This window comes from Cenococcum geophilum (genome assembly GCF_001692895.1).
Source record: "Cenococcum geophilum 1.58 unplaced genomic scaffold K441scaffold_85, whole genome shotgun sequence".
Taxonomy (NCBI): domain Eukaryota; kingdom Fungi; phylum Ascomycota; class Dothideomycetes; order Gloniales; family Gloniaceae; genus Cenococcum; species Cenococcum geophilum.
This window is the reverse complement of record NW_027137643.1, coordinates 170,607-192,106: the sequence shown is the minus strand read 5'-3', so window position 1 is coordinate 192,106 and position 21,500 is coordinate 170,607. Positions and strand designations below refer to the sequence as shown.

Here is a 21,500-nt window from a genome sequence, read left to right as displayed (position 1 = left end):
AAATTAACTAGTAACTCGGGGGGTTGTTCTATAAACGCCGTTTCGGCTAAAGTAGCTACTACTACTTCTTGCCGTGGCACGAGACTCTGCGTAAAGTTAGTGCTAGTAAAGTAATATATAATGCGCAGGTGACTTACTAGGTCGTCGTAGGGGACCGTAGCCTAGACTAAGGGGTTTTCCCTAGGGTTAAGCGCTATTAGGCCAGTTAAAGTGGTCTTAAAGAGAATAGCAGGACGCTCTAGTCCGCCGGCGCCAAGTTCGTAAGGGTTACTCGTATACTACATACATGCTACTCGTTAGTGTGGTATAGTAGCACTAGGGCCGCCCATAAGGCCTATAACCCATAACTTTTACTGTAATATAGGTAGTATAGCATTAAGGAGTATCCTCTTACTACCATCTTTAAAGCCTTTGGCATAATCTAGGCGCCAAAATAGTATATTAGCAGGATTTATCTTACCTAGCTTATATTTAATCTCAAAATTAAACTTAGCCAGTTCCTTAGCGTACTAGGCCTAGTAAGCAGATAAGCTCTTAGTAGTTATAAAGTACTAGAGATTATTGTAATTATAAAGCACGCGTGTTATATACGCGGCGTATTTAAGGTAATAGCGCCATATCTTAAAGTATTGCACTATAGCGAGTAGTTCTTTATCATGCGTATTATACCATACTTTTAGGCTAGTAAGCTTCTAATTATAATAAGCAATTAGGTGCCAGTGGAGTTAATCTCCCTACCCTAAAGGCTGCAGAAGTATACCGCTATAGGCATAGTTAGAAGCATTAGTAATTACTATTAGGGGTAGATTAGGGTTAAAGTGGCGAAGTAGAGGAGCTTATATAAACGCAGCGCGTAGCTTATAGAACGCCTACTACGCGTCATTAGGCTAGGACCAGGGTTAATACTATTTAGTAGGCCCTTTTAACTTACGCTTCCTTTTCTTCTCCCTATCTAACGTCGGGTTATAATATACCTATGCAAGATATGCGTATAGGGGGTATATGGTATCTAAGTAGTTCCAGATAAATTGCCTATAGAAGTTAGTAAAGCTAAGGAAGACCTAGATATCCCTATAGGATTTAGGCTTAGGCCATTCCTTAATAGCTTTTACGCGGTTAGGGTCTATTATAATACCCCTAGGGGTAATAATAAAGCCTAGGAACTTAACATTCTTAGTATAAAAGATGCATTTTAATAGTTTGGCGTATAGGCCCCAAGCACAGAGCTATTACAGTACCTGCTTAACGTACTTAACGTACTTATCCTTATTATTTAAGTAGATAAGAATATTATCTAGGTAGACTACGTAGATAGTATCTACTAGGGTTCCTAGAGCTTTATAAATGTAGCTCTAAAAAGTTATAGGGGCGTTAGCAAGACTAAAGGGCATTACTAGGTATTTAAAGTAACCGTAGCGTGTCTTAAATATAGTCTTCCATTTATCTCCCTTTTTAATATAAATCCTATAGTACGTATTATAAAGATCTAGCTTTATAAATATCTTTATATAGCTAAGCCTATTAAAGAGTTCGCCAACTAGCGGTAGGGGGTACCGATTTTTAATCGTGATCTTATTTAGGCGTCTATAGTCAACATATAGCCATATTATACCGTCTACTTTTAGTATAAAGAGGATAGGCGCTTTAGTAGGCGACTTACTAGGCCTAATCTAGCCCTTTTTAAGAGCACTGTCTAGGTACTTTTATAAGATCTATAACTCTTTCTATAAGAGGTTATAGAGGGGTATTTACGGTAGCGTTTTACCTTCTTCTAAGTCGATCGCATAGTCGTACTTAGAGTTCTACAGTAGTATGCTTACTAGCTCGTTAGAGAAGACATTAATTTCCTCCTTATATATATTTAGTAGGCCAGGGGCTACAGAGGTTGAAGTAACTATTATATAGTAGTGTGCTTCTAGGAGCTAGTAAAGAGAAGGGTATAGCCGATATACGTTTCGTAGGTGTGCTTGTATAGAGAGTGTATATAGCTCTACTGCAGTATACTTAATAGTTTTAGGGTTTCGATTACCTCCCCCTTATATATAGGTGATCTGCGCTAGCACCGGAGGGTCTCTATAGGTACTCGCTGCTAGTAACAGTAGGTCCTCTACTATATTTATAACCGGTATCTCTATATCTAGAGGGTCTACACGGGTACTCGCTGCTAGTAATAATAGGTCCTCTATTATATTTACGACCAGTATAGAGAAAGAGTCTTCTGGCTATAGTAAATAGACTATTTCATTAGCCTTAATATTTACCAGAAGAGCGTTAAGGGTGACTATTTAGAGGTATTTAGGGTCTGAAGTACCCTAGATAAACTGTTTAGAACGGAAGCTAATTAATAGATCTGCTTCCGCGAGCCAATCCTATCTAAGAACTATATTATAACTATTAAATAAGCCGCCCCAAAAGGTCTACGGGCCGATAGTGCGAGGGGTACCCTAGAAGTCGCTAGTGGTAACCGTTAGATTATAAGCATCCTAGATTATTATCTGGTTGCTATCAAGAAAATATATAATAGGTTTACGTAAATATAGCGCGTAGTGTATAGGCAGGTTAAACCTACGGACGACGTTTTAATTGATGAGGTTAATTTGGCACCCATTGTCGTATAAGGCACGTAGGCGGACTTCACCCTAGGGTATATTTATTGTAATATATACCACAATACGTTTCTTCTCTCCCTTTATATTAGGCCCTAGTTGCAGTTAAGAGAGATACGCTACTAGGGCTTTAGGTTTTCCGAAGCCCAAGCTAACTTCTCTTTGGCCTGCTTCCAGTATTCCTTATAGTGGCCGCCTACGGTCCTTTAACTTGCCTGTGTAGCACTGGCGTCCGGGGGGTCCCCTAAGCCATCTAGCTTTTGGGTGGTCTCCCTAGGAGTTTACTTAGAAAAGCGTTACCCTTTTTAAGTTCTATTCTCTAAGCCTAAGTCTATAGAGCCTATGCTGCGACCGCGCTTCGTACGCGATAATTTGCCGCTACTACTTACGCGATCTTCCGTGAGCTTTGTGGTATCGAGCAATTGCTCTACACAGCGGATTTTGTTAAAGAGGTCTTTAGCGGTTCTTACCCGTTAGGCGAAGTTCTGGCGGAAGAGCTCTGCTTATAGGTAGGCTAGAAGATATAAGAACTAAAAGTCTACCTATTGTTTAGGATTAACAAAAGGGGTATATAAGAAGAGGTCCTCTAAGCTACGTATATAGGCTAGGAAGACGTTAAACCTCTAGTTCTCCTTTATAACAGCCGTATAGTACATTATAGCGTTATTAAAGTGTTTTACTATAGGGTTCCTGATCTGGTCTTAGACTATAGTCTTAAATTCGTCCTATAATAAAGGACCCTTATCCTTAGTACCTAACTAGCGATAAACTAATTAGGCGATTATCTTCTCTTTTATAAGACCTTTAATGGCCTAGCGCGTGCGTCGCTTATAGTTGTAGTCAGCGTTATTAACCTTAAATTGGTTCTTAACTACGGCAATCCACCGGTTAAAATGCTGTTGAGTAGTACCGCTAATATTGGGTAGTAACTTCTTAACTAGGGCGTTAAGATTTGATCGGCGTATACGTTCGCTATATAACTTATACTCTTTACTAGAGAGGCGACGGGAGGGCTTTATCGAATTAATAATGCTCCGTAAGTTAGCTATTTTCTTAGCTAGCTTATCTAGCTCCTTTATATCAGCGGTATTAGGTAGGATACTAGTAACCTTACTAAGCTTCTATTAAGCCCAGGTATATAAGTTAAACTAGTCTTTAGCGTTTATAGATATCTGATCGTTTTAGGATTCGGAGAATGGCTTAGATGCTACTGGTGTGCTTCTAGTGGTTTTGTCTGCACTAGATCCTGAGGCGTTTTACGGTCGCATTACCAGCGTATTACCGTCGGGTGTAGGCGTTGGTTTTCTTTTCAGAGGCATTGTAGAAAAATTAAACCGGCTATCCTCCTAAGGGGATTGGTAAGGATTTGAATGTGAGGTAAGGATGTGGATAGGGAGTCCAATGATAGAATAATAGGTATATTGTATAGACAGAGACGAATCCTTAAGGGAAAAGGAGGAGTCTGTGTGTGAGGTAGAAAGGGTTTTCCCTAGGTACGTGCAGAGCACGTGCCTTACGGGCGAGTCACCCCTAGGTTGCCCCAGGGTCGCCCGTACCTTGCGGCTATATAACTATCTACTTAGGTTTTACCTGACAATAAAGAAGTATAGGGAAGCGTAGTATGCGCTATATAATAACGAAGTGATAGCAGACTTCCACTTTATTCTAGGCTAGGAGCCCTACTGCTTTCTCTTAAATAGGGAAGTAGTGCTAGCTGGCTTAAACCCCTAGTGGATAAGGTTTATCCTAATAAGCAAGTAGCAGTAGTATCCCCTAGTTAGGTTATATATCTAGGCATCTAGAGAGCTGGCAGCTATATAGGTATAGGTAGATTTAGCAGATATTACGGCGGTAGTGGCGCACGTTGGCTAAAGGAGACTTATAATTATGTTAGTATATATTCTAAATAGATGTTTAAGGAGAACTAAGGAAAAGAACCTAGAGGAGCTCTCTAGTAGGCTGGAGATAATTAATAGTCTAATTTAGGGTGAACTATTGCGCGACCTATATACTAAGGTAGTAATTATAGGCGACTTTAATCGGCATAATCCGCTATAGGGAGGAAGTTATATTAGTACTATATTAACGTAGGAAGAAAGCGCGCTAATTATTAACTTTATAGCAGACTAGTTACTCTAGAGCCTACTTCTAGTAGAAGTACCTATATTTAAGAGTAACGTAGGGCGAATATTAACGATCGACCTTATACTTGCAACCCCAGGCCTGGCGAGTAAACTAGTAAAGTACGCTATCTAGGAGTATAAGTATGGGTTAGACTATAGAGCTATCTATACTAGCTTTTAGGTTAATATAGATATGTAGAAGAGCTAGGAGAGGTTGCTTATTAAAAATATAAACTAGAATAAGACTTAAGAAGATATAGAGCGATAGAAAGAGATAGGATTCTCTATAAAAGATATAGATAAAATAGTTAACTGCCTTAATAGGTAGGTTAATAAAGCCCTTAAAGCACACTGCTAGTGGGCTAAGCTATTACTATATATAAAAAGATAGTAGAATAAAGACCTTATAACGCTAAGGAAGTTATATATATACTAGAGGAATAGGAATAGTATAATATAGAGGTAAGAAAGGGATAACCTAGAATTATGTAATGTTATAGCAAGAGTAAAGAAGCTTTTTTATAGGACTATTTAGCGATATAGAAAGCTCCATTGGGATAAATTCCTTAGTAATAGTAACAATATATAAAAAGTATTAAAATACCTCAATCCGCAGGCTATATCCATATTCGCTAAAATACCGCTAATTAAAAAGGCTAAAGAATAGGGAGAGGTTGTTATAGAGAACTACAATATTATAAGAGAACTACTCCAGGCATTCTTTCTAGTCCCGCTACCGTGCGAATAAGAAGAGGAAGCTATAACTAGCTATAACTAATTGCTATAGGAGCCTATCGCTAAATATAAGGTTAAGGTAGCTATATTTAGGGCTAGCCTAGATAAGGCTTCTAGAAAAGACGGCCTATTAGCTAGGGTATAGCGAGAGCTGTGGCCCGTACTAAGTGGTAAGATTACTACTCTCTTTACTAAATTACTTAAGATAGGGAAAGTACTATAGGAATAGAAGGTAGTAAAGATTATACCGCTATAGAAGCTAAAATAGGGGGACTATATAGTAGCAAATAACTATAGGCCGATCTCCCTCCTCCTAACGCTAGGAAAAGCACTTAAATTACTAGTGGCGGAGAGGATAGTATACCTAGTAGAGGAATATAGCCTACTACCTAAGATATACTTTAGAGCTAGGAAGCAAAGGTTAATAATATATACGCTATTATATCTCTATAAGGACGTATTTAGAGCGTAAAGAGGAAAGAAGACGCTATCTCTAGTATTATTTAATATTAAGGGTGTATATAATAATATAGCTATAGAGCTGGAAATTAGGAGATTATAGCAGCGTTAGATACCTTAGACGATTATATAATAGGTATAGAACTTTTATATAAACCGTTAAGCCTATATCCTAGTTAATAGATATATATTAGAGGTGCAGGCGCTCCTATAGGCGGGTTTTTTTTTTTATAGAAATTAGCACTAGCCCTAATACTCTTTCTATTTTTTAACGCGGATCTTATATAAAGCGCACCTAGAAATAGCAGCTCTATGGCCTTTATTAATAACTACTTAGTATAGGTTATAGGCCCTATAGCGGAGGAAAATACGTAGATTATCTAGGATAAGATTATACCAATACTTAAGAAATAGGAGAGAATTAGTGGAGCCCAATTTAAAGCAAAGAAAATGTTATTTATTTACCTTACTAGATATAAAGAAGTAGGTAGGGATACCACCACGCCGCTCTAATTTAAAGGAAAAGGAATCCCCCTAATACAGGAAGTTAAAATTCTTAGGGTAATTCTTAATAAGGAGCTACGGTTTAAGGTATACCTAGCGGATAAGGCAGGTAAGGCCACTAAGGTAGCGCTAGCGTTGCGTAGATTAAAGGGACTGCAGTCTAAGAGCGTTAAGCAGCTAGCTAAGAGCTTAGTCCTACTAGTAGTAGACTACGCGTTACCGATATAGTACCCGCTTGCGATATAAGAGTTAAAGTAGCTCCTCTAGTAGGCGCAGAGAATTACGGCATAAGCTATTATTAGGGGGTTCTGCACTATTGCTTTACTAATAGCAGAGGTAGAAGTTGGCTTACTCTCTTTTAAGCAAAGGCTGCGTAACTAGGCTATCGCGTTCTAGATATTAATCCATAAACTAGGCAAATTATATCCTTATTAGATGATTTAAAGATAGAGGCTCTATAAATAGTACCAGTCGCCGCTCTAGAGGATAGTAGAGATATATAAGGATATCCAGGTAAATAGGGTACTAGAGGTTAAACCGTATATATGCCCGCCGTAGGTGGTTAAGCCTAATATAGTAATATATAAGGACGAAGAGTATACTTAAGCTATTATTAAAGACTATAAGCTAGGGTAGGTCGACATATACGTTAATATATTAGTGCGCAATAGTAGGGTAGGAGTTAGCGTGTATACTATACTATTTAAAGCAACGCTTTTAAAAACGGTGGCGGGCTTTAAGTAGGCTAACGCCTACCTAATAGAGCTTCTAGTAATTAGCGAGGCAGCTAACTAGCCATGGGACCCTATATATACGGCTGTTAGCTAAGCAGGTTTTCTAATACCTACTTCTAGTATAAGAATATTCTCTAACTTATAATTAGCGTTACTGTTAGTATAGAGCTAGAGGGCTAGAGCCTGCTAGGAAATAGTTATAGAGATCTTAAAGAAGCTCTAGCTAAATAATGTCACGCTATACTAGATTTTAGGCCACTTAGGATTTATAGGAAATAAGAAGGCTAATAAGCTTACTAAAGCAGTAATAAGAGTAGAGGGTAAGGAGCTACTATAGAGAGACGGCCTCCTATAGTACCTTATAACGCAAGCCTTAAAAAGAGCTAAAATAACAATAGAACCGCTTCTATTAGGAAGATCTAATACGGGCAAGTTTATAAGGAAAATTAATATAGCACTCCACCTTAAAAAGGCTGTAGGATTATACCAGCAGCTAATTAGCTCTAAAGCTACTATCCTTACGCAGCTACGGACCGGTAAGTTATTTCTAAAGGAATATCTTTATAAAATTAATGTATTAGAGACGGCGTTATGTAACTGCGGGCTTATAGAATTAATATAGCACTTCCTCTTTTCTTGTAGGAGGTGGTGTAACCAACTACCGGACCTTGCATATTACCCTGGTCACTAGCGTCAGCACTACCCTCGTATACCTCGTATATCTTATATTACCCTATTTCGACTACGTATTAGTCTCCCCTTTTATCTTATTCCTTATGCCTTCCTCGTGTATATATAGACGCTTTAGAGCTACATTTACAATTAAGTCGTTCATTCAATCCTTTACACTGTAAAGCTTACAGTTATGAGCCCGGATCGCACTACCTGCACCACCATCAATCTACTACCTTTGCAAGTGTCTTGAGCTTCTTCAAATACCAGACATCCAGTCGCAGCCATCCCGCTGTAGACGCCCTACTAAAACCAGTCTACGGACAACCAGTCTACCACGACAACCAGTCTACCACGACAACCAGTCTACAGCCATTACGCTGCAGGCAACCAATACCACAACCAGTCGCAGCCATTATACTGCAGACGACCTCTACCAGACATCAAACGAACGGACGATTGACCTCGACCGACGACCGTACCCGACCGACGAACGAACTGACGAATCAAATCAAAAGTTCGGAACGTCAAAATAAGGTTTTTGCCAAGCCACCAATTGGACCCTGCCTGACCCCACAAATCCTAAAAATGACGACCACTAACAAATCAAAAGTCAACCTCATCCTCAACCAGCCTTCTGATTGGATACAGTGGTTCTTTATCATCCAAGACACAGCCAAAACCAACAAGGTATGGCAATACATCGACCCATTAAAGAAGAAAAAGGATCTCCCAACGCTAGAACCACCAAGTCGGCCCACACTAAGGGACGTACTACTGACGGCTACATCGATAGCGAAGCTAGACCCAAGCCAGCTCACCGCCTACAATCAGCTATACGCCGAATATAAAGACGATCTGCGCATATACGAGAAGCAAAAACAGGCTATAAACGGTATCAGCAACTACATCGTTCGCTCAACATCGGTAGCCTACCTTCCTCTCATTGACGGCCTAGACATAGTACACGAACGGCTCCAAGCACTTAAGACTGCACTAGCCCCTACCACGTCAGGTCGAAAGCACGACGTCCTCATTTAATACACGGCTTTGAAAGCCTACGATACAACATAAAGTATCGATAAATGGTTGAATAGCTGGCGGAATATCTACAAGCTTACGGAGCAATTGGAGCTACCAGACGTACAAGGGTTTAGGGCACACTACGATTTCGTTCGGGCAATTAAGCCTATCTCTTCTAGCTTCGCAGGAGCACTAGAAGTAGATCTCATTAGAAAAGAACGGAAGGATGAAGACGCCCCATCTATTATTGACCTAATTGAAGAATTTAAGGAGCATTACCGCATGCAGCAAGCATCTCCTACCACTACTGCCAATAGCTCTGCATTTGCAACCATACAAGGCAATTCCAATTCCAATTCAGATTCCAACCCCAATACCAATTCCGATACACAATGGCATAAGAAATGTATATGCGGCCTTATGCATCGATACGGCAACTGCTACTACATTGTCGAGCACAAGCGCCCTTAGGGATGGAAACCAAGGCCAGACATTTAAAAGAAAATAGATGAAATAATCTCGTCTATACCTTAGGTTAGACCTATAATTAAATGGATTCAAAAAGAAGAACAGGAAGCAAAGAATAAGAACACAGAATCTATAATTAATTTTAATTCTAAAACCCTACCTTCCAAAACCCCAACTAGCTATGCTGCCGTATTTAGTACTGGTCAAACTCCATTCAAACTCTAGAACACCTGGATACTCAACCCTGGTGCAGATACCCACGTCTATAACAACTAAGAAGACTTTACGTTCTCCTACCTAGCTACAGAAGACGATTGCCTAATTACTGGTGGAAATTTCGAAAAAATACAAGCTTATGGAACGGTAACGATTACCGTTAATATACCTACTGGGAAGTCAAAAATAAAGCTATCCTATGTAGCACTAGTACCCACCATGTTTACAAATATCGTAGCACTCTTAAGAGCTACTGATAACGACATCCATTTCAACTTAGGACGAAACTTACTATACCATCTAGTAACTGGCGAAACAGTCTGCTATACAAAACGACTAGGGGGCCACTGGGCGCTAATGCACAGAGAGCCTACGAATTCCCTAAAATCAACCAAATTAGTATTCTCAACCTTTAAGAGATACCAGCCTACATCGGCACCAGATCCGCCTATATCGGCACTAGTCGCGACGACCGCGACATCACCAAATACGATATCTATATCGTCACCAAAGTTACTAAATGTATCGCAGCCGGCAGCTCGTGCGAGGACCTGTTAAAATTATCAGAAGCAATTTAAATTAGGCAATAAGCTTCATAAGCACCTGAGAGAGAGCTGTATATACAGCCAGCAGCAACAAGAGACTCGGCTAAATACAACGGCTATATCCAAAGCCTCACCATATCAAACGACGTTACCGTCGCTCAACCAGAATCAAATGACTGCCTCGAATACAGATCAAACCACCACACCACAAGGACTTCAAGACGATATCATGGATACAATTGAAGCAATTCCTACCCAGCTATGCAGTTCACCAGAACCGCTCTAAATGCTAATAAAATCTCGGCCAAGCCCTTTGCTAACGGCCTTACTAAGATCTATTACAATATTCGCAATATCCATAATACTTACAATATCCGCAATATCTTTACAATTACCCTACTCCTAAAGTGTATCCAAATTTCCTATTTTAGTACAATTCTCTACCTTTATTTGTTTTCTATAGCTTTAACTATACCGTCAGATCTAGGGGGGTGTGTAACCGACTACCGGACCTTGCATATTACCCTGGTCACTAGCGTCAGCACTACCCTCGTATACCTCATATATCTTATATTACCCTGTTTCAACTACGTATTAGTCTCCCCTTTTATCTTATTCCTTATGCCTTCCTCGTATATATATAGACGCTTTAGAGCTACATTTACAATCAAGTCGTTCATTCAATCCTTCACACTGCAAAGCTTACAGGTGGATATAGCAGAGGTTTAAACTAAGAGAGTAGCATAGAGATCGATTTGGGGATCTATTATATGCATTAGGAGGCTACTTACGCAGATAAGAAGGAGGTAGGAATATTAACGGCCTAATTAAGCACTGGAAGCTAGATATTAGCGTAGTTAAAGCTATAATTAAATTTATAAAAGAGACCGGACGTTTATACCTAAGCGTATAAGATATAAAGAGTATAGAAGCCAACGTTAATAAGCGAAGACTCTTAAGAATTCCCCCTTTAATTATCTAACTAAATATACCGCGAGCCTCCTCTATACGTACCTCTACTAATATATCGCTAATTAAGAAGCGCATAACGCTAGAATAGCCCTGCGGACACGAGGCGTTAAAAACTACTTACTTAGGCTCGCCTCTAAACTCTAACTTTCTTCTAATAGTAACATATTACTTTCCTTTATTTTTTCCTTAGTTAAGTAGGGTGTTAGGTAATAGATATATAGTTCTTATAGTTGGCTTCTGAACTAAAGTAAGCATGTTAATGGCAGGAAGTATTTAGTTAGCGCTCTGTAACGGCCTATACCCTAGATAGTGTATGGCTATAATAGAATATATATATATATATATATACATACGTATATGGGTACATAGTGTCAAGGGCGCCACATGGTACGCTAACTTTGGGGTCCGTAGCGCCCTCGGCACTACTTTGGCGTATCCGGCCTCGGTACTTCTTCGAAGAGGTTATCCCCTAGCATGGCAGGGTCCTTTGCCAAGGCCGCTTATATTCGCGACTGGATTCATTTATATTAGCCTCGATAACTTGAGGATCTCACAGGCGTACGACTTTCTGGAACTTACAAGGTGTTTGCAGTTACAAATTTTATATTTTGACCACTTAATTTTCGCGATTTAGACAAAAAGTCAAAACACGCGTATATCAGGAAGAATCTAAACTAAATTAGGAGGGTTGTCCGCGTATCAATTATAGAGAGGTGTGCTTGCCGTGGTCCGCCCCAGAAGCTTGTTTAGGTTTCCGAGCCGACTACGATACAAGCGTCTATTTGCCCACCCTCAAATTCCGCCTTAACAGCCCCGCCAGAATACACTACCGGCGCCGAACAACGCGCCGGCGGCCGCCATCTTATCGATTAAGAGCTTAACAAGTATGATTGGCCGCGTGGAAACGCTTTAATTTGCTATTTAAAACAAGGCCAACCTAAAGCGTATATTTCTAGCCTCAGGCCTACATAGACTGTTTAAAGAATCTCTGCTAGGAAGGAACAGTCAATCCATTTCTCAGCCTTCTGCGACATTAGTTCCACTTGTCACTTTATTCCGTAGAGTGGATAAATTACCCCAAAAATGGGTCCTACGCGAGTGCGTTTCCCCTTTGGAGCGTCAAATTTAGTTGGACGGTGCCATTCGATTCCTGTGTTAGCATAGGACACAAAATGTGAAACGGTGAGGGCCGGCTTACGCGACACTCAACGTATAATATCAGTGCTTCCGTGCTGATTGGTTTATTTCATACAACAGTCACATGCAATAAAAGTTGACAACGAAAAGCTTCTCTATTCAACGACAGATTCATGTTTACAGAAGCCAGCATTTCGGCCACAAGCTGACCCCAGTCAGCAGCAGCCCAATCTCGCTACTATTACGATGCAAGGCATATTCCAATGGGCGTCGGAGCGTTGGCATGTGCACGTTCATGTCATTTTTTTGACGTTATTCTCGGTGAAATCATCCCAGCAATTCGTTATCGGGTCCTTGGGTCAATGGTCCGTGCACAACACCAGAATTAAGGCTCGACATGGCTATAGTATATGCAAGGTACCGCCCTGCGCAGAGGGCGAGTGCTGGCTACCTCGCATCGAACAACTTAACTCCAAAAATTAAGTTTATATATTAAAATACTAAGAAATCAAAAGCCTTGTATTCCTAGTTTAATTGGCTGATTCTTATCCATAAGCTAAGGGCCCCAGTTACCGTGCTAAGGGATACAGGTGTTCCATGAAAGGCGGTTGTAATTGTTTCATTCGGGCGGAATGGAGGTAAAGGATATACGAAGCACGCTGTTCCTTGCCGAATTTTCTCAAGTGCAGGGGGCTAGATGGGCAAAGGGCTGACATGAAGCTTGACACGGAAACATCCCATACTCCCAGCTTATAGTAGGCTTAAAAGTCTCGCTCACTGTTAGATTTCATATAAATTCAAGCCCGACGCGTAATTTTCATTCATGTTTTTGTGGTTTTTTTAAGACTAGCATCATAATCGTAACGTTGATAAGTAAAAGTCTAGGATTTTAACTATTCTTGTGCTACCTTAGAGATGCTCACTCACCTAACTAGAGGATGTATGACTCAAGAGCGGGCACCATGGCACCCTCGTCAACGCCCGGTTCAAGTCCACACGCCGACATGCCGCTCAGGTCAATACCCAAATTCCCAGATGACAGGCCCCCCGGTCATTTGTTTGCTTAAATGTCGTCGCTCCCTGCTGGCCACCCACTTTCGGACCAAATTTCTTAAATACTGGCCTCCTCACACCAAAGCTACAAGTGGCACACCAAAGCTACAAGTGGTACACTACTTACTCATTGTAAATTTATTCAGAACTTATGCTGACTGTTCAAAGGTTTGCCTCAGGCAATCGGAACTCAGGCTTCCTTCACCATGGCTACCAACCATCCCGCCCTCAAATTTGACGCTAAAAACATGCTCCTATATTATGTCCACAGCAACGGATCACAAGGTCCCTATGAACCCGGGAAAGATATTATCGCTGGGAATCTCTCGCCAAAGCCTTTCAAAGATAACAATAGCCTATTTGCGGCTATGCACGACCACCTCACGGGCTTCCCAAAGCCGACCGATTTCATTCCCGTGACTCCGGATGCTCCTTGGGCGTTCGTCAAAGCACTCCTAGACCATGAGTCTGGAAAAGAGGGAGGCAGCATGGTGTGTTTGATTAATCCTTCAAAGCTTGACCCTAAGAGCCTGGTCAATGTAAACCAAGTGTTCAAACAGATCGGACGGAATCAACACCGCATGTATGATGCCCAGTATCTGGTATGCGGGAGAATACCAGCGGACGCAGTGACTCACACCTTGTCCTGGGCAGATCTTGTGGGGAGTGGACTCTATAAGCAGTTTCCAGCTCTGCAGCCGAACTACATCCCAACCGGCTACGAGGACGACTATCAGAATGACTCTGAGACCGACTATCAGAGTGACTATGAGACCGACTATCAGAACGACTATCACAACCTCTATCTGACAGTCGAGAAGACACGGAAGAAGTTGAGGTACATGGCGAGAGGTTCACCACTAGCTATTCCCAAAATCATATATTTCGTCACGCATGGACTCAGATTGGACTTGGACTCATTCATCCACGCGCAAGAGGTAATGACACTTGTCGGATTGTCCAGAGGGTACTGCACGCTGAAAGAGCTCCAAAGGTTCGAGAACTTCGAAGTTTCAGGGAGGCTGAAAATTGACGAGAAGATCTACCTGTCAAGGCAGCGCGGTCCTCCCCTCCGTTTCGACGTGTGGATGAGGCAACGCGAACCGCAGACCGCTGAAGAATATACCACTGCGGATGTTCTCGAAAGACTCGTCATGAAGGATCGGCCTCTTTGGCGCAGCCTCCTCGGCTGAAATTTAGTATCCATGGGGGAGATCGGCGACATTGCTTGGTTGTCGGTGATTTTGTACAAGGCGTTAGGGCTAGAGGTAGACTATATAGATATCTGGCGAGCTTCCATCATTTCGCTTAATCTACTGGAGACGTGGATTGTCTTGCAAGCAACAGTGGCAAAGCGTCCATACACTACTAAGCATGATGAAAAGGAGGAAAGCCGAGTTCGGCTCTCGCGCTGAATGCAAAATGTGTCGGTACCTTCTGCTGCCATTTATTGTCGTGTAGGACAGTCGAGTGCACGGAGCTTAGGCGTCGTTTCTTCTGTCTCGAGTGGCGTAGAAGATTAGGCGTCCAGGTCCCCGTGGCGTCGCTGCCTGCGTCCAATGCTGGACAAGCAGCTCGACAGCTTGTGCTTTCATGAGCACGTCTACACCCGTCAGTATCCGTAAATGCGTCATTTTCGCTTCAGCAAATACCCCTAGCCCTTCACGACGCTGATGGAAAAGGGCACACTGCACCGCCACGTAGTTGTGGCGCTGGTAGTGGCGCTAAGCAGTGGCTCGACCGGCCGTTTTTCTACAACTGCGATTAATGCCGCAGCGATACTATGGTATACGGCACCTTCAAGATGAAATTTCTGCTATGGTACATCGCTGGCTAGAAGGTTCCGGAATCGAACGCTGCTAAACAGCTCGACCTCGCGCGGCACACTTCCTTGTGGGTTGTGAGCAGGCGAGCGTTGAGCGTCGCTGTTCGCTCAGGCGAGAGTAAGCATGGGTGGAATTAGGGTGACGGCGAGTTAATCGCTTATCCGTCCGTGTGGCAGCTGTTACAGCCGCCGAGACACACCGCGAGCGTTGTTGGACGGAGCGACGAGGTGCACATGTGTGTATGGGGTAATGCCGCGCACAGAGGCTACAAGAAGTCTCAACACCAGCTTGTTGTGGCGAGAGGGTTGGGAACGGTGCGGGAAATGCTTGGGTATGTTGGCACGGCTCGCTGGGGGTTTGCTATTCTGGCAAGCAGGAGAGAGGAAGTGGATTCTCATTCCTTCGGCGGGAACCGGAACTACGAGCAGTCGCTGGGCCGACACTCAGCTTCTCAAGCATCAGTCGAATGCTCTGTGACTAGCGCAAGGCAGAAAGGAGACACGAAACGTTTGCAAGGCTGATTTACTGGGGAAGCAGCTCTTAGCAAGCGCGAAAGTCATCGGTCTCTGTAGCTGGGCAACTTGGAGAGGAGAGCTGGCATGACTGGCTGGCGAGTAACGATTAAACGGCACGCCCCGCGAATCTTTCAACCTCAATCTCAATGGCACCGTCAGTAGAAGTGCTGCTGCGCCTGATTATCGACAATAATGCATCCGGCCATTTTCATCTCATCAACCAAGAGGATTTAACGGCCATAATTTGAATGCGTAAATATGCTTTAGTCCGTTGCTCAAGGTGAGGCGCTCCAATGCGCAGTCCACGCCGTCCTTTGTCGAACTTTCTCAAGGGGGTGAGCAAGGGGCTCAACAGGAAGCTTGACACTGGAAGATTCTGTTTACTCCCAGGTTGAGAGAAGCTGGCCAATGTGCGCGGCCGACTGTTCTAGGCTTGAAAGCCTCGCCGGGTGTCGGATTCTAGAGGAATTCAATTCCGTATTTCCAACCTCTTTCTCAAGTGTGGTGCCATGATCGTAACGCCGCAAAGCATGGTTTCTTGCTAGCTGGACAAGCGGAATCCTGGCTTGCACCGGTCCCGCGCCACCTTTGGTCTTTGGGTGTCTGCGTGAGAAAGCCCCCGGACTGAATAGCACCTGGCTGCTCTCATCACGTAGGCCTCTATGAGTTAACAGCTCCTCGCTTGCCCTCCCGTCCATATACTACTTAAAGTTGCCCTACCCACCGACACTCACTTCCGTAACTCACTTCCTCAACTCACTTCATTAAATACTAGCCTTCTCTTACTAGAGCTATAAGGCAAATCCTCACTCGTTGCAAATACATTTCTAGCTTACTTCTAACCTTTCAAAAGATTGCCCAAGGCATCCTTTACTCAAGCTTCCTTTGCCATGGCTCGCAGCTTCGTATCCTCGCGAAATTCCAAATCCACTAACCCTCCTACTCGCATACCCGGACGTCTTATACATCGTAATGATTCTAATGCCTCGGAAGAATCAAAATCGGCCGCCCAGTGCTTTATGCCTGACCGCTGTCTCGTATATCGTGCCGTTCACGATGAATCTCGGTGTGTGAACAACGAAGGAGAAGACATCACTGCCGGGAATTTGGGCCAACGGCATTTTAAAACTGGATATGAAGTATATTATTCTATCCGCGATCATATTAAACGCCACGAAGTGCCATCCCCTTGGATTTCTGTAACCCCCGACCTTATTCGGGCGACGACCAAAGCGGGCCAGGACCGACAAAGCGGAAAAACGGGCGTCAGGATATTTGTCATAGATGTGACAAAGTTGTTGAACATTTTCGGTGTGCAAGAAGTATTGGAATATCTCAAGAGCCCGCAAGCTATGAAATATAATACAGAATGGTTGGTATGGCAGAGGATACCGGCGGAGGCAGTGGTCTGCTGCTGGTATTGGGAAAAGCTGGAGAAAAGTACTCTTTACAATCTATTTCCCTGGCTAAAACCAAGGCTGGAAGGCTGGCCTACAGCTAGCCAGGCGCAAAAGAATTTGAAGAGCATGTCAGTAAAGCAACTTACGCGTTCGGCAACTCTTCCTAAAATCGCGCATCTGGTCACCCGTAGGCTCGGGATGGACCCCAATTTATTCACCACCAAACAGGTAGTGATGACCATGCTTGGATGGTCCAGACAGAAATGCACGATGACGCAACTCCGCACTTTTGAGATAAGTATTACGGGGAGGCTGAAAGTTGACTGGACGCTTTATAGGTTAAGTAAGCGAGACCTTCACATAACATACAGAGCGTGGCTGGCGAAACGTGAGCCCAAGTCTACTTCCAATCGTAGCGTCGAGGAAATTCTGAAAAGACTCATCAAGAATGGCCAATCATCTCCCGTGGATTCCAGACCTGAATGTCCCCTTCGGCATTGGCTTTACAGGTCTCTAAAACTTTGGTCGGTGCGGGGAAGACCAGTAGCACTATCAATTGAAAACACTCAAAGACTCTTCCCATGGACTCCGATTTTCAGGCCGTGCCTTTTCCTTTTCCTTTTCGCATTTTTGCTTTCATGGTTCATTGGCATATGTTATCCATGGTAGGGTAGAACTTCATGGATGTAACGATTTATCGGTGTTTTTGTACGATGGATCTTTCCATTTCATCGCGTGGCGTTTGGGATTAGATGTATCTTATGCAGAGTTCTTACAAACTTCCATCATTTCGCTTAATCTCCTGAGGTGCTCGATGAGATGTGAGTTGTTTCACCCGCAGAACTGGCGAAACGTTCATTCATGAATGCACTCTTGAATTCCGCGGAACTCTACAGTCGAAGGTGAAAGAGTTGTAGTAGAGTCAAGGGTGATGCAAAAACTTTCAGAGACTAGAAACCTCACCGACCCTCACCAACGCCGTGTTCGAATTTCCCACCGCAATGGATCGCATGACTTTGGAATCTACTCGAATTTGTGTCCGCATCTGACGTCAACATTCCCAATAACTCAAGCAACAATGCAAAATGCAAACCCTGGGAGGTATCATCATCAGCCACAGACACAGCCACTACAAAAGACAATGCTACATAACGCGGATGTTACTTGCGACTTGTGTGCGCCACCGGTATCTACCAGGAAAAGTTTAGCATCATACCATATTCTTATGCCCTGGCTATCACAGGTACCAGCTGAGGTGATAGTAGAAAGGTAGAATGCTTGTTAAAAGCATCGGTGAAGACTTACGCGTCTCTATGCAACCTGCTTCCTAGCCCATGGTAGAACACACCCATGCTACCCATGCTCTCACACACACAGCGTCACTCCTCTCAGCTCTTATAGCGTACAAACCTGCCATTTTAAGTAGCCACCGTCGTCACTCCCGTTTGCCACATTCACCGTGTTAGCGAATGTAGGAGCTATTTAAGAACAGCACAAGTCAGCCTGCAGCCAACTAGTATCTAGTCGTCTTGTGCTCCGCTTGTGAACTACCACAATCTTGTCGTATTTCCTCTAAGCGTAAAACTCTCAGAACGGCCTCGCGGGTTACGTTTACTGTCAATCTCGATATGCAGGATTTCAACGGAAGAGAAATGGAACATCTCACAAATAGATATCGCACTTATGAGTAGATATTTATTCATTGTCTGTCCAAAACTTGACTAAAGTTAAATATGGAAGACGATGCTTGCTCGTAACGTTCTAAAAATAACACAACTTCCCATCTCTTCTTACACGCTCTTGGATGAAAATTAACCTAACCAGCCTCTGCACATACACCACCTTGGCGCATCCGGTTGAAAGCGCGTGTTGATCGCGCGGATCAAACTACGCGGATTTATACCCAAAAATACGTTAAAATACGTTAAAATGGTCGTGCTTATTACTTTAAAGGTATAAAATTGTGCCGTTTGATCGCCAAGATCAACACGCTTCAACCGGATGCGCCAAGATGGAGTAGGTTACTGGCGCAATACACAGTAGATGACCAGCCAGGGCCGTTGGATGTGGGACAGATCGGACAGCTTGTATGATTTGCCTACGCTGTCATTTTCCTAGGCGGGCTGAGTAAGACGCTGGGAACCTTAAATGCAATTTCTATTGCGTAGATAAACTCCTCTCTTGTCCTCAAACTTCATATAATATGTTCTCATAAATATACAGGTGTACTTTGTCGTTCAGCTATAAAGGCCGGCTATCCGTCAAGCCAAGCCAACCGCGGTCGCACAGACCAGCGCTTCATCCTCTGCTCAAGAACCTACTAGTCAACCTAGAAACACCCAGTCCTCCCTATACCTGTTGGAGCACCATGCCGTGTGTTCGACCTTTGCAACAGCGATGCGTTCCGCCACTTCGCCCTTCCACCGCACCAACATCATATTCGCAGGACGAGACTTGTATGCTAGGCTGCCTTCCTCCCATGAGAGCGTTATGAAATCCTGGAACTGGTTCCCACACTCCTCCCTAGCAGAGCGAGACATCCAGACTTCCCCGGAATATATGCCATCTCGGTCTACCAGCTCATATAGTTGCGATACATCATCTTCCCGGAAACACTTGCTGCTACAGTCGTAGGATGGTTCAGGTCCGCGCTTGGCAGGTGTTCGCGATCTTTCGCCGATGCGTAACTGCACAAACATCGTTTGAAAATACAGGAGACATTCAACCTCAAGGAGTAGCTTGTAGCCAGAGTCGGATAAAATTGGTTTACGGGCAGGCATTGCTCGTTTGTCACCGCTCTCACCGTTTCCGATCATCTTGATTCCGTGCTCCATAACGATCCATTTCGTGCATGCCGGCAATGGTTTCACAACAATATCCTCCGTTATCCAAGTACATCCATGGGAGAGTTTCCATGAAGCCCAAGTCCAGCTGGGAAATGGAGCCTTGTGCACTGGGTGACGCTTGATTTTGCCGCCAGTGGGAGCGTGCCACAACAAGCACACGTCGAGGAAATGATCCGGGATACCTTGGTAAAAGGGCCCGATGCCTTTGAGTGTTTCTAGCACACCCGAGATGGCGTAGACCCTGTCTTTAGATTGGCTTAGTGTGCGCTGCGTAAACTCTGTTACAGCCGATGCGTAGTTGAGCAGACGCGCCGATGCGATGTCGTCGGAAATTTGTGTGTCGGATATTTGCGTATCGGTGACAGCGGTTTTGAACCAAAAGATATGGTCATGGTGTATCTTATCCCCTACTGCACGATCCGCTGCCCAACGCAGCGGCCTCCATTTCTTGAAGAAACTCGCTGAGCACTTTTCAGTTTCCATGACTACATCCTCGCACCAGACCATGTTTGAGCAGCGAAAGTATGCTTGGTAGTCCGTGAATAGTAGCAACCGTTTGGACATGATCTTCTCTTGGAATGTCCAGCCTCGACTGTTCCATATTAACTTGTTGTCCTGCTCGAGGGCCGTGTAGGATGGGAGATTCACGGCAAACCTAAGCCCCCGGACTAGTTCTGAATGCTGTCCGTACTGCCGTGGAATACTGATTCCTGGGAGGCCAACATTTGAATGGGAGCCTGACACAGCGACGATAGTCAGGGCCGCCGAGCTGTAGATGGCATCCATACGCATCATCTGGTCGTGCCGGTCGTCACGGCTGTCCTGCATGATGCATAGAGCATCCACCCACAAATAACGTTCTCCTAAACTCTTTACTACGGAAAAGGCATCTGATATCGTGCGTGCTAGACGCTTCGGTAGCGGGAGGTATTCCCTCCCGTATTCGTTAATCTTGAAGTCTCTTTCCCGGGCTGCAAACTGTTCCATTCCACCCCAGACATAACTGAGGGCGACGTATCGGCAATCAGCAGGAGCAACAATGACATTTCTAGTGTGAACGTCAATAACGCGAAACCAGGGCAAATTGGTAGCAGCATTTCCGGACTCTTCGCAGGATCGACCGTGAATTCGCTGGCATCGGTGGAACCACGATTGGATCAGGGGAAGGTTGGCTCTCTGTCTGTCGACCCGCCGGCCAAAGAACTGCTGGTCTTCCTTATACTCTTCATCTGCCAGGTATTGGATCTCACCAAACCGTTGGCTATCACTCCCACTGCCGAATGATACCAACAGGTGGTAAGTTCGTTTGTCTAGCGTTCTCTTCGCCTGCGTCTTTGCCTGTGATCTAAGATCGTACGTGTTCGAATACTCCTCGGATTCCGGCCCGTCATACTGAAGGCTAGTTATGCACCTCTTCCAACTCTTCTTGTTTTGTAAGTATACCTTTTTATTATCAAAACGAGAAGCGTCGGAATTGGGTTCAAGGTCTCTCAAGGCCGCCGCTACCAGACGACAAAAAGGGCAATCGCGGCTCCGCTTTACGTCCCGCCATTTTTGGAGATAGACACGGGAACGTACTTTACTAGTGAAAAGTTGCCTGAAGTCGAGTGTGTTGCAGATCTCGCATAATCGATCCTCAGCAACGTGTTCGGCCACGTAAGGATTA

At 43.8% G+C, this 21,500-nt stretch overlaps 4 protein-coding genes across 4 annotated transcripts; 3 read left to right on the top strand and 1 right to left on the bottom strand.

Moving 5' to 3' along the window:
• The first annotated feature begins 9,536 nt into the window (after positions 1-9,536).
• On the top strand, positions 9,537-10,222 carry K441DRAFT_353861 (uncharacterized protein). Its single transcript, XM_067641328.1, has one exon. The coding sequence runs from the start codon at positions 9,760-9,762 to the stop codon at positions 10,096-10,098; it is 339 nt and encodes a 112-aa protein (XP_067496983.1). The 5' UTR covers positions 9,537-9,759; the 3' UTR covers positions 10,099-10,222.
• A 3,089-nt stretch (positions 10,223-13,311) lies between these two features.
• K441DRAFT_701205 (uncharacterized protein) lies at positions 13,312-14,636 on the top strand. The gene is made up of 2 exons (XM_067653316.1): positions 13,312-13,361; positions 13,416-14,636. Exon 2 carries the CDS (start codon positions 13,454-13,456, stop codon positions 14,438-14,440), a length of 987 nt encoding a protein of 328 aa, XP_067496982.1. The 5' UTR covers positions 13,312-13,361; positions 13,416-13,453; the 3' UTR covers positions 14,441-14,636.
• Positions 14,637-16,478: 1,842 nt separating this feature from the next.
• K441DRAFT_682560 (uncharacterized protein) lies at positions 16,479-17,331 on the top strand (the record flags this gene model as incomplete). The annotated part of the gene is made up of 2 exons (XM_067651592.1): positions 16,479-17,175; positions 17,327-17,331. 2 exons carry the CDS (start codon positions 16,479-16,481, stop codon positions 17,329-17,331), a joined length of 702 nt encoding a protein of 233 aa, XP_067496981.1.
• Positions 17,332-20,341: 3,010 nt separating this feature from the next.
• On the bottom strand, positions 20,342-21,004 carry K441DRAFT_464987 (HET-domain-containing protein; the record flags this gene model as incomplete). Its single annotated transcript, XM_067641807.1, has 2 exons — positions 20,342-20,768; positions 20,814-21,004. Coding segments are annotated over 2 exons (618 nt in total), but the record flags the coding sequence as incomplete, so codon positions are not given.
• Positions 21,005-21,500: the final 496 nt, after the last annotated feature.